At 42.9% G+C, this 13,602-nt stretch overlaps 1 protein-coding gene across 7 annotated transcripts in view; it reads left to right on the top strand.

Annotated features, from left to right (window-relative positions):
- The window catches only part of LOC105202340 (zinc finger protein 608), a 244,967-nt gene extending 232,724 nt beyond the window's left edge, over positions 1-12,243 (top strand). For all 7 annotated transcript variants that reach the window (XM_039458908.1, XM_011170814.3, XM_026132015.2 and 4 more), the window contains 2 exons: positions 775-3,909; positions 7,844-12,243. In XM_039458908.1, the coding sequence (XP_039314842.1) occupies positions 775-3,909; positions 7,844-7,914 (3,206 nt within the window). In that variant the 3' untranslated portion in view covers positions 7,915-12,243. The remainder of the gene's footprint in view (positions 1-774; positions 3,910-7,843) is intronic.
- Positions 12,244-13,602: the final 1,359 nt, after the last annotated feature.

Below are 13,602 nucleotides of genomic sequence, written 5' to 3'. Positions count from 1 at the left end.
CATTTCAAATTCTAATAATCACTTAAGTGCCTTACATAATGATTTTATGGTCTAACAAAATTATTTTCAGATCTATATCCGGATGAATTTTTAGATACTTCAGCAAACCTGTTCTTTTCATGTATATAAAGTAGTATACGTTAACATTAAATATAAATTAACCAATATATCAATTAAATATTATTTATTGTTTGAGACCCCCCTATTTCATGAATATTCAAAAAATAAATATGTCTTTGATTGTGTAATTGTATCTGTAATATATTTCAAAGTTTGAAAAATGGCCACAAAGCACCACATCGAATCCAGTAATTAGTAACAATAGATATGTATGCTAAGTTTATATTTAGAAAGAATAATTTTGCTAAAGTATCTAAAAATTTAACTAAATATAAATTTGAAAATTTTATTATATTAACAAAATAATTATGTTGAACGCTCAAACTGATTGTTAGACTATCAAAATTTTTTGCAGCATCGCTCATCATACTTGAATATTCGTCATAATAATTTTGATTGTTCAACAAATAAATTATTTTTAAATCTGTATTCAGCTAAATTTTTAAATGCTTCAACAAAATCATTTTTTCATATTATAGATTAATTTTTATAGTAAAAGTTTTTACAAGCAAATTTTGAAATCACAAATAAGCTGGTGATGTGATTTGTTTTAGCGTATTTCAGAATTATCGGTTTAGAGAACATAAGATACGAAAAGTTCTACGATTGCATTTTTCCGATCATTTTAATTAAAACGTTTTATCTTTATTTTAGGTGTACTAGTGGTGAACGTTACGTGGCGTGGTAAGACGTACGTCGGGACGTTGCTAGACTGCACGCGTCACGATTGGGCGCCACCACGTTTCTGCGATTCGCCGACCAGTGACCTGGATGCCCGCACGCCTAAAGGTCGGGGTAAACGTGGTCGCGCCGCAGCTAACTCTACACCCGGTAACGACCTGAGCAACTTCACGGAGACAAGGAGTTCCGTGCATAGTAAGCTGCGTAACGGCGGCAAGGGTCGTCGAGGTGCGCAAGGTTCACCGGCTGCTAGTCCGAGTCCGGCGGCATTCGTGCCACCACGACCGGATCCGGCGGCGAAACGGAAGTCTCGCGGACCCGAGGAGGAACAGGACAAGAATAAGCGACGGGCGCCACCGCCGACGCCACCCAGCGGTTCGCCACCTGCTAGTCCAGTGTTACTAGAGTGTCCCGAACCGAACTGCAGTAAAAAGTACAAACACATCAACGGACTCAAGTACCACCAGAGTCACGCGCACGGCTCTGCCGACGACGACGATACCAAGGAGGGTATCACCAGTATGTCGGAGAACGACGAGAGCAATATCGAGGCACCGAGCCCTGCCACGCCGGTAAAATCGCCGGCGGACAAGCCCGAAGGTACGCCAGTGAGGGCGGCGAGTCCGCCGGCGGCGGGACTGCCACCGGAAACGCCGCCGCCGCCCCCGCGAGTACCATCGCCCAGTATAGAACCGCCCACGCCTGTGCTCGCGGACAAAAACATCGTCAAGCCGGGCGTGCTCAGGTTTGGCCAGGACGATTTGCCGGCACCCACTTCCACGGCGCCATCGAGGCAGCAGCAGCAGCAGCAACAGCAATCTGTGCAGCAGCAGCAGCAACAACAACAACAACAACAACAGCAGCAGCAGCAGCAGCAGCAGCAACAGACTCAGTCCTTAGGCTCGTCAAACCCGCCTCAAAGTCCCAGTCCCCATCCCAGTCAGTCTCCCAGGCCCGTGCCTTCGCCGCATCCGAGCACAAACATCCCCCAACCCCTCAACATACCGCAACCACCGCAGCCATCTCAGATGCAACAGGCGCATCAATCTCAGAATCCTCTTCTGCAGCAAGCGCAGCAGTCGTTACAGCAAATCGGTCAACAACCGCCACAGCAGCTGCAGCCTGGTCTTGGCAGCCAGCAACAGCAGCAGCAATTGCAACCGTCTGTTCAGCAACAGCTGCCGCCGGCGCATCAGTTGCAATCGGTGCAGCATCCTTTGTCGGCTCAGTTGGGCCAACCCGCGCAGGCTCACGTGGTACAGCCGTCTGGATTACAGCAACAGGCCAGTTTACAAAGTATAGCCAGTCAGCACCCGGGTTTGCAAAATCTTGCGAATCAAGTGTCGCAACAGACGGCGGGTCTACAGACGGCGCCACCACCACCAGGTCATCCGGGTCAGGGTGTACAATCGCACTTGCAGCAGTATCCAACTGCGGTGTCGCTGCATGCCGCTGCGGCGAAGATGCCACAGTTCAAGGTGAAACCCACGGCTGCGCTTATGCCGGAGCAGGATAAGAGCAAGACGAATGTGGATGTGCGCTCTAACAAACCGCAAGGCTACAAGAAGAAATCGCGAAAATCGCCCGGCGGTAGTCCGCATCCATCACCCCTTGAAGCGCCGATTGTCGATTCAGCGCGCGACGACGTACAAAGCCCGGCCTATTCGGACATATCGGATGACGCGGCGCCGGTGCTCGAGGCCGAACCAGTGGACAAGTCCAAGCAGAGTCAAGAAAAGGACAACAAGGCCACGGCGCCAGCGCATCTGCCTGCGCATTTCAGTATGTACCAGTACTACGGTCAGCCATCCTACCTGGTGTCCAACGTTTCGGACAGTAAACCGGTAGTAGACCAGAAGCCGAGTGATCTTACGCCCAAGCAGGAGATGAAACCGCTCAACATACCGCAGATGCCTTCGATGGCGAGCTTGCAGAGCGTCGTGTCGGAAAAGGAGAAGAAAGAACTGAGCCAACCTGTACCGCAGCCGCAACAGCAGCCGCACTACTATGGCGGTTACGGTGGTTACATGCCGCCAGGCTACGCCTATCAGCCACCGCAACCGGTCTCGCAACAGCAACAACAGAGTCAGCAGTCTCAGGATCAGGAGCCGCATGAGCAGAAGGTCAAGATCAAGCAGGAACCACAGCCACAGCCGAGTTTGAAAGATAAGCAGCACGAAAACCATCAGATACTCAAGGAGAGTATCGAGATGAAGAGTCAAATGAGTCCATACCACGTTTATCATAGCTCTCAAAGTCAACGAGCGGCACCACCGCCGCCCCCTCCGGGACCTGTTCAAGATGACAGGAGGTATTACCTGTATCCGAGTGAGCAAAGGAGAAAAGAAGAATCGAGCAAACAGAGTCAACAGTCAAAGGCGCCACCGCCCAGTCCGAAGCATCAGCCGAAGCAGGAAAAACCACAGGATCTCGGAAAGAGCGAGGACTCGAAGAGCAAACAGGAGGGCGTGAAGCCGACGATGGAGACTCAGGGACCGCCGCCGCCGCCTACCTCGCAGTACGCTTACATTCATCCCAGTTACATGCAGCCACAGCACTACGGTGCGCTGCCGTTCGATCCGGGCCATCCGGTCTACCGCGGCCTCAGCCCCATGCTGGTGCCTGGTCCGTATTCGAGTAACCCCTATCTCCACCAGCTGCCTAGGTATCACGCACCGGAAGATCTCAGTCGGCCACCCGGCGGCAAAGCGCTGGACTTGCTCCAACATCACGCCAATCAGTATTACTCGGCGCACAAGATACACGAGCTTCAGGAGCGCGCGCTCAAGTCACCAACGCCCAAGGCATCCGCGGCGTCTGCCAGCCCGTCTTCAGCTGGTCCGACCCCCGCCCGGCCTCCTAGCGGCCCGCCTACCTCAGTTGCAGGCCCGGGCCCACCGCCGGGCCAAGGTCAACAGCCGTCCGGCAAGCAGCAGGGTCAGCCGGGTAGCCAGCAGCAGCAGCAAGGCGTGGTGGATGCTAGTGGCGGCAATCTCGGCAAGGACAATCGATCGCCGCCTCCGCAGCGACACGTGCACACGCATCATCACACTCACGTGGGCCTGGGGTATCCCCTGTTGACGGGACAGTATCCCGCCCCCTACGGAGGTAAGCCTCTCGTCAGACCCTGACAGTAAGGCGACCCGCGGGACTCAGTGAAGCGAGAACCGGAGAGAACGAGAGAGAGGCATAAGCATAATGGCGTGAGAACGAACGCATATATGCGTTAGGACCGTTTTCGTTGCGTCGTTGGCGTGCCGCGTTCTCTGGTGTGAAATCTAAGGATGAATAGTGAAGCGAGTCGGAAGCGTGATGAGAGATGCCGAGCGTTTGCGATAGACCGCGTGTTTTTGGAAACGATGGAGATGAACTCTCGGAATCATGCGTTTAAAGGTGCGATGCGTTTGCGATGAGCAACAGATCGTAATACCAAAATAAGAACTCGCTATTCGTAGGCTTTTTATTATTAAATCTTGAATTCTTCAAAATGACACCGTGAAATCAGCCGGCCTCTAAAAAGCATTTTAAGTGTACCTACGATACCATGTGTTTGTAAGTGCGTTTTAAATATGTGCATTTGCACATCGGAATGTTTTCGATTCGAAGTCGAATTGAACAGTACAAATACGGCTTCGATGACGAATAAGAAACGGCAAACGGCCAATTTTAGTTTCGGGACGAATCCGGACGAATGTCCGACGGAAACGGGTAAAACTCGGCCAGGTATTATTTAGAGCCTGAGTGTCTAAACCGTACACCATATTGGTGCATAAAAATTTAAAAAGAAAAAGGAAAGAAAAATACTTGTGGATCTTGATGTGCAACAAGGAACTCGCACGACGGGAGCCCTCTCCGTTCGAGAGTCGAATCCGCGCGCAGAGTCTCCGTTGAGGGTACTATTTTATTACCAGACCAATAAGAGACACGCTTCTTCTTTTGTACAAAGAAAAAAATATTAAAATGTGTGAATATTGATTGAACCTCTTTTACGTTTGAGCCCCACGTTGAGGACCCAAACGACAATTGTAATTAATTTATCTTCGATTGTGTACATTCTGCGAGCGCGAGAGAGGAGCGACGACGGTTCGCTCGCGCTTGATAGCGTTGCATTTTTTTGAACGTATATATACCGATCGACTCGGATTTCGTGCACGTTCTCTCTATTACGGATTAAAAATATCAATTTACCTTAACATTTTACTTGAATTCAACTTTAGTATACTTTAAATTGTGAGTTTATGATGTAAGATTAATTGAAGCGTAAGAGAAGTTCGGTTTTCTGTTTAAATGGTTTAAATAATTTAATGAATCTATCATTTCATTCATTACAAATTTTTAATCTTTAAATTGACTTATAAATCGAAAAGATACTCTTGAAATGTTTTACTCATTGCCAGTGTCTGTAGTTGAGAGAAAGCGTACAATATCTGAAATATTCTGTACATCTATAAATCTATACGTATGTAATAACGAGTCTCGTAGCGATGAATTGAATATTTTGGAAGTATTGGAGTATAACTGCGGCCGTGTGTAGATTAGCCATGTAAGCTGTGTACCGCAAGTAGGGCGCAAGTAGGGTTTAGACGTATAGTTCAGACTGTGATAATTATTTATCGTGCTTCTTTCTGGGACGGAAGAAAAGTTAACAAGTTTTTATGAGTTGATATCACCCGACTTGCGGGTGAAGGAAACTCGCATGTAATAGTGACGATGACGATAACGATCTCATCGAGCTTGATATGGATATTAATGCCAGCGCTGATGTTGATATTGATTGTGGCATGCGCGAAAAAAAATGCAGTCTCTAACTGAACGATACAAATTAAAAAGTCTAGATGCCAAAGAGAATAATATAGTTTAAAGGAATTAATAAAGGAACTTTAATGACGAAGAGCTCATGCATCTTAAATATTTAATCACCTAACTTTAATCACCGTAAAATATTATTTTATATTTATATTAGAATTTAATGTTTAATGTTAGAATTGAATAATTTCAATGTCGTACCATTATCATACAAATTACGAATATTGAATACAATTTTATTTATTGGATATAGAAATAAAATATTATTTTCAAGAGAGAGAGAGAGCGAGAGAAAGGAGAGTTTACCACACGTTCTTAAAATTTCGGCATTTAGACTCTTTAATTTGCAATGTTCTATCCCGTTATGAACACGATATGTATTCGCGTTTACATCTACGTATGTATCCTTCGTTAGACCTCGGTAGTCTTCCACGAAAGCTTCTTTTACAGAAAAATAGCCGTCAGGACTTTATAGTTTCAATTTTTGCGTTTAGTCGCGAGTGGAGTACGGTTTCTGTTATGAGAACGTTGTTTGTGATTTGTAAAAGTATCGTCCTTTTACTATCTGAAGATAAATATGCAAATTTTACAAACTCTAAGATGTCTTTGATATTAATAACCTTTAATGTTAACGCTATCATGGACATATCATTAGTTATGTGTTTCTAAAGGACGATATTTCTTCACATTTTTCTTTCTGCCAATCTTTTTCTTTCCTTTCATATTTCGAGGATTGATATATAAAGTACAAAGATATATTCATAAAAAAATAACAAAAAAATTATAAAATGTTCAGAATATGATAGAATGTTTTTAATATCTTTGGAAAACACGTAGAAATACGTATCTATGTCTATTCAAAGAAATTGAAACGGATATGCAAAATAGATTTGGATTAGGAACTCTCAGATAAGCCAAAATTTGACTTAATAAATCTTTTTACTATGTTTTGTATTATCATACACTTTGTTTTATCGTTATTTTTGCTATTTCGTGTTAGCGTATGCAGCGACGTTCTCATATGCAAAAAACTGTCGCCAATCAGCGAATTTAATCGACCAAGTGTACGCTTATGGAGACAACACTGCCAGGACTTTCGCGCGAACGAGGGAAGTCCGCAATCACGCGACTTAGGGAATGCATTGTAGGCGCGAGATCATTGAGACAAAAGCAAGAGTGAGGAAGATAGAAAAAAACGATCGCTTAGGTACACGCCACTTTGTATGCTTTCCCACCACTCCTCACACACATATCCGTCGTCATTTTCCCTCGAGTAGTGATGGAAGTAGCTCGGTGTTTAGATATCTCGAAATATACGGGTTTCTCCTCGAGCGCGGTCGAGCTCGAGGACACGATGCGTTTCTGGAGGATTGCACTCGTTAACGATCGTCTCGAAGATCCTGTCTCAAAGAGCTTATTATTTGTCAATACACAATTTTCATAGCCATAATAAGTACACTTTCTGCTGCATCTTTTATCGCAACTCATCAGTTGAGAAATATAAGAATTAGTACTAGAATTTAGGGGCATTAATAGTGACATCGAACACTTTGCAAAGAACTTAAAGCGTAAAGATTAGATCGTGTAATATTGTAATTAACAAAATGTGAAGTTTAGTTAGCACAAAAAGAAAGTTCCATTTTCATCTGGAAATGATACTTTCTCTCTAATCACATATAATAATTCATTTATTTCTTACATTGTCTCTATGTTACTTTATGATTATTTTAATCAATGTAATGTATAGAATTTATATTTTGCCCCAGGTTGTGCGTTTCATATTATGATGTAATACTAGACGATCGGTAATCAATGCTCCTCAATTATTTTTAGACTTATCATGCCCATTCAAAGGTCATTTAATCGCTGACGCTTCCTCGTTTTCTCTATAATAGTATCAAGTGTTCTATTCCCATGATTTCCAAATCTTTCATCTTTTTTCGCTCGTTTGCACTGTGCAACATGATCTTGTATTGCGTCATATAAATCAATCGTACACAGGCGACGAGGAGAGCTGTTTTCTCAGCTGCTGGCGAATCTTGGTTTCTCCCTTCTTGGTCCTCGATAGCCCGGAATGCGCTTCGAATTAAATCTCGGTTTCGGGTGCCGCGGGTCGCCATCATCCCAATAGCGAAGCAACAGCAACAGAAATTCAATTCCACGCGCGCGTTTAGTAAGTGCTTCAGAGTAATCGTGACGAAACATTAATGGCCTGCTGTCTCTCTGTGTGTTGCAGCGGCAGTGCTGGCAAGTCAGCAGGCCGCCGCGGTAGCCGCCTCGGTGATCTCGCCATTCCCGCCCAAGTGACCCGCGGCCCCCGCCCCCGTCCTGCCCGGCGGAACCGCCGGGGGCAGCTCCGCCGCACAGACCCACCACACGCATCCGGCGGCGGCGAGCGGCGCGTCCGGTGCGGGACACCCGCACGGCACCGCCGCCGGTGGCGGCAGGCTGCCGTAGGAGGCATGGACACGAGCGAGCGAGCGGTGCAGCCGATACTGAGCAGGGTGCCGCGTGTATTTTCCATGCTGCGTTATACGGCTGGATTAGGACCAAGGTGTAACCACTTAAAAGAGGCTGACGACGGCCAGATTAGGACCAAGGTGTTTTCTACCTGCTCTGCACCGCCCGTTCTCTCGATGTCGCTCGAAGTTGGGATCCTGGAAAGGCTAGTTGAAACTGTTGAGACATTAGGACCACGATGCGATCATGATGACCAAAATGGCCGGTGTTGTTGTTCCTCTTTTCAACAATGGTACTAGGGACTGAAGACTAGATGGGACCGCGAAGGCTGGCCGAAATATTAGAATCGAGGATGTGATGGCCAGTAAAATAAGGAATGATAATGTTCCATGTGGTGTGTTGTTCACTCGCTTGATAAAGGCTAAGGTTAGAACTTTAGGGCAAGATGCAGGGTGCTTTATGTGCTATTTATCATGTCCCTACGAACTGAGTTAAACTAGAAATTCTAGAGAAGACTAGAAATTATGACTTCTAATAATTTTAGAAGGTTTGAATGAAATCAGGGAGACTAATGGATCACGAAGATCTAACTTTCCAAATCAGGCGCAAACGTGGAAAGTACTATATGTATCATTGAATTTAGAGGAGGGTATGAGGAAGAGACTGAACTCGATCGGACGCACAAATACGTTGTCTGTTCTCAAACAGAACTGTTGACGATCTATTGAACTGATCGCGGCAGGGTCGACGAGACGATCGTGTGCGAGCAATCCTCCGGACGTATCGAACTATTGGACCGATGCTCACGCGACGAGAGGACAAATTTCCTCCTTAAGTACTCCTCCCCCGAGTATCGTGACGCCCCCCCACGTATGTCTATTGCGAATCCACGATTCTCACGCAGACGAAACCAGCTTGCTGGATATCCTTCTTCGTGTACATAGTGTATATCTAAGGAACACGCGCCGCATAATGTAAAGACGCCTTCGGCTAGCGTAGGAATAAGCGATTGTGAGAGCTCGATCTTAGCCCGTAGATTGAGACCTCTGGCGGACTTCGAGAAGTGCGATCTATCTCGCGAGATAAAGAGGGTTCTCGAGCGGGATCGAGCGAGAGTTGCCTCGTTTCGGTGTGGATTGGGTTCGCTCAGTGCTATCCAGAAGTTGCGCTGATTCCTCGCTGACGTTCGTTGACGCCTGGTAACGCTCGGTTTCTCTTTTCTTTCTAGCGTTTAGATCTAAACGGACCTTGTCCAGGTAGGATAATCCCGGTAATTCGGGGATGGAACGGGACAATGGCAGATTCGGAAAGATATTGTCAAAAAGGTAGCGATACATTCGTAGCTGAAGTTGAGATAGTCCGAGGGGGGGATCCGGTCCATCCACCGGGACGAGGCGTGTGGGAGCTATGCGACGACGGTCGCGAAGAGGCAGGCGTCTCGTTAGACTGAAGCACGCGAGGACGAACGGTACCGTCGGCGTTCTCGCGTCTACGGGGCCGCGCTGGCAAAAATTGCGAAGTGCGTAGATTTAATGCGTGCCGGGTGCGAGCGCGGCTCCGCCCCCGACTCTCAGACTCGAGCGTGTATGAGTGTATGTGTGTGTCGAGGCGAGGTGGAATTTTTATCGAGCGTACAGAAGCTTAAGAGAGAGCGAGCGAGCGAACGCATATAAACGTGTGCGTGTGCATATATGTAAGAGAGAGAAAACGAGAGATAAAAATATATATAACGATTACATATATAGGATACACGAGAGATGTAAGAGAGTTAGCGAATCACGTGCGTCGACTGCCTTGTACAAGCATAATGCATGCGTGTGGGATGTGCGTGCGTATAGATTCCGTATCGATGTATTTTATTGTAAAGAAGTAAGACAAAGAATTTTAGGCGTGCGCAGACTTCGATTTTTGTAGAAAAATTGTATAACTTGCTGATAACTTATCTCTTAGGGAAATGAAGAAATCATGATTGTGTGTTGACCGATCGCTAAATGCCTATAACGCGATAACCAGAGGAGAAACTCGTCCTTAAGGCATGAACGATTTATAAACGACGTCGCGAGGACGAAAGGAAGAAAAACGGAAGAAAACGAGGCGACACGTAATGCGTTGATTCTAAATAATTAAGTGGCGTTAAGTGACTGTAAATTTGATGCTAGAACGCTATTTGTTTACTAAGGTAATGGTAGCCACAATGATGCGCGAGAAAGCTAGGGGGTAGAAAAAGGGGGGCGAAGGAGGGGTGCAGGGGCGAGACTCAAAGAGCGAAATAAATAGGAGATCGAGAGGCGTATAATTACGTCAGCATATGCAACTATATATATATGTATCTATAAACTACATAATGTTTGTTCAGTAACTACTATCGTCATCCATTTTATATATATTATGCGATTATTGATTATTAATTATATTATTTTATTACTATTCGTCAGTGTGACGTAAGGTAGAGAGAGATAAAGGGGGGGAGGGGGGGAAAAAGGGAAGAGATAACGGTGGTGCGACAAATTTTATCAGGCAACGTTTTGCGAATGCCAAATCAAAAGATACGGCCGATGATGCGTTTCATATAGCGGGAGAGAAGAAAAAAAGATATTTAACAAAACGAACGAAATTGAAGAGCGGGGCAAAACGCAATGCATCTATTTTGCCGAACTTGAGCGAAACCGCGATAGGGAAACGTGTGCGCGCGCACTTATGAAAGCGAGAAAATGTGCGTATACATGCTTTGTGCGTCGTGTACATGTGCGTATGCGTGTGTACGTGCGTGCGTGTGCGTAAGTGCGTGTATTGTGTGTGTGTATATGTGAATGAGTGAGAAAAATAAAAAAAAAAGTGATCCGCCTCAGTTTTAGTGGGGCGTCCAGCGGACGAAAGGGTGGGCTTTAAAAGAAATAAATGCTGGTGCTGCTCTGTGATTTTTGTAAAGGAAAAAGAAACAAATAGTAAAAAGAGAGGAGGAACCCGAGAGTGAAGGAGATACCGAGAGAATACACGAAACGATCGAGGGACCCGATATTCTGCGGGATCTTCGTGAGCATAAAAGAAATACAAAAAACGAAAAACGGAAAGCAACACGTAGAGAGATAGCTTGAGTACCTGGACCCTGCCCTGGTCCGCGCCTGCCTCCGCAAGCGGAGGTGCAAAGAAAAGAAAAAAAAAGAGAGGAAGGAAGAGAGAAAGATAAATGAGAAGTAGTGAATGTGAGAGTGAAAGAAGAGTGAGCAAGAGTGCGCTGCGTCGCGTTTTATACAATTGTACAGGCTGTAAAATGTATTCGCTTTCAGTAACAAGAAAAAAAAAAGAATTTTAATATAGATCGTTAATCGCTAATTAGGGGATATAAGTAGAGGGAGAAAGATATAAGGAGAAAGAAAGATGGTGAGAGCCATCTCTCGTAAGCTCAAAAAGCTTTATTGCACCTACACGCGAATCGCACAAGACGGGTTATAAGCTTTGTGGTTCATGGTAGATGATGGTCTTCGCCCTCCCTCGCACTCCTTCTGCTAGCCCCCGCTCGCCCTGTGGGAATGAGAAATCCCTCGGGACGCGCAATTCGCCCAAGTGTAATAGGGAGCGTATGTAATTAGCAATTGGAGACAACCTCCGTGTCCGAGAATACGACACTGTAGCGAGTACTACGCATATTTGCCAGGACGTTGCATAATCGATCGTGAGAGTATCGTGAGAGAAAGAGGAGAGAATTAGCGCGAGAGAGAATGTGAAAAATACCGAAGAGAGGAAGGGAAATAGAGAAACGGTATGAGAAGAAAGGGATGAATAGAGATGCGTGTATGCATGTATGTACGTATAAAAGAGGTGTGAGAGAGGATAGAAGCGAATGGTAAACGATACTAAGAGAACTGAGACATATAACATAATAAACAAGGACCCTTATTCTCGTCTCCTTTTTTTAGAATGATAAAAATAGTGAGTCGTTACGCTTTATATATTATACATCTCGAGTATATGAATATACGAGTAAACATAACGTACAGAGAAAGCAGGTACAGAAGAAAAAAAAACATGCAGGCATCTTGTCGTTAAATTGTAAGATATTGTGTTCAAACTCCAGAATGTACTCTGATCCCCCTTCCTCAGACTACTATATATTAAATATATTGTGCACTATGCTCCAACTTGTCCATACAAATAAATATATTCAAAAATCTCAAACATTTCTGCTTTTAGTTTTTTTGTTCACTATCTTTATTTTTCAGGGTCATATGAAACGAAGCTGAGAAATAATGTGGTTTGCTTTATTATTGGATTTAAAAAATCCAGGATTGAAACTGAAAAATTTATATATATTTTAAGTTTTTTCGTATACCTAGTTTTCGCGAAAGCGTGAGCAGACTAATTTTAATAACTTAAGAGGATTTCATTGTTTCTAACTGAAATAAAAAATATGCTAACTAAAATAATTAATGATGTGATAATAATCTGTACAGTTTCAAATTCGTATTTTTTAAAATACTAGAAGTATAATAGATAAAAAAAGAAGTACGAGATCTTACAAAAATAGAGAAAAGAAAAAGTTTAAATGTTTTTAAATTTTTTATTGATTTCTTTTATTGGTTTATTTTTGTATTGCTAATTATATTTCTCTGAATGTAAGACAGGGCTGTGCCGTACATTTCAAGATTACATTCAGAGTTGGACGTTTACGTATAAAATATTAATATTACGTATGCAATATGTATGTAAACTATCTTGTCATTTATATAAAGCATAATCTATGCATTATAGAAGAAACGAATATTTATCAGAAATAGTGAAAATTATATTTTTCAACATTTAATATTATATATTTTTATTTTATCAACACTAAATCAGATATATTAATTTTATAACTTACTTTTGACATTGAATTATCCAATTTATAATTTACATTGCTTATATTGTCTACACAAAAAGGATTCATATCGTAAACAATAAATAACGTAAATTATTATAAATTGAACAGTACAATACGGAAAATATATTAAATTATAAGACTGTTAATATACTTTAATACTTACTAAAAGTATATATATTAAATAATTATATATTATAAAATAAAAATATTTATTATACAATAGTAAAAAAACGGAATATATATATAGTAAAGATTATATATATATATATATATATATATATATATATATATATATATATATACATAATCTTTACTATTTCTGATGAATTCTGATTCTTCTATGATTTATTGATTATTGTTTACAAAGATAATACGTAAAACATAGTTTGCATTATACGGGTAATACAGCTTATTAATATTTTACGCGTGAATACCTAATCGTGAAGTATAACTTTGATTTCTTAATTTAAATTTTTACTGAAGTTTATTTATATCTGCAGTTGTCAATACCAAACCGACAATCGACTTATATACTAACTGATGGTAATTTGTAAAACGCTTGCTTTGAAAAAAATATTTAAAATATTTTTAAAATATGAAGAGAATATAATAGAGCAACATTTCTTGACTCTATTTTCTTTACAATTTAAAAATTTTATGAATTAAATTCTACTTTT

This window comes from Solenopsis invicta, chromosome 16 (genome assembly GCF_016802725.1).
Source record: "Solenopsis invicta isolate M01_SB chromosome 16, UNIL_Sinv_3.0, whole genome shotgun sequence".
Lineage (NCBI taxonomy): Eukaryota > Metazoa > Arthropoda > Insecta > Hymenoptera > Formicidae > Solenopsis > Solenopsis invicta.
The sequence above is the reverse complement of the archived record's forward strand: the minus strand, read 5'-3'. Positions and strand labels throughout refer to the sequence as shown.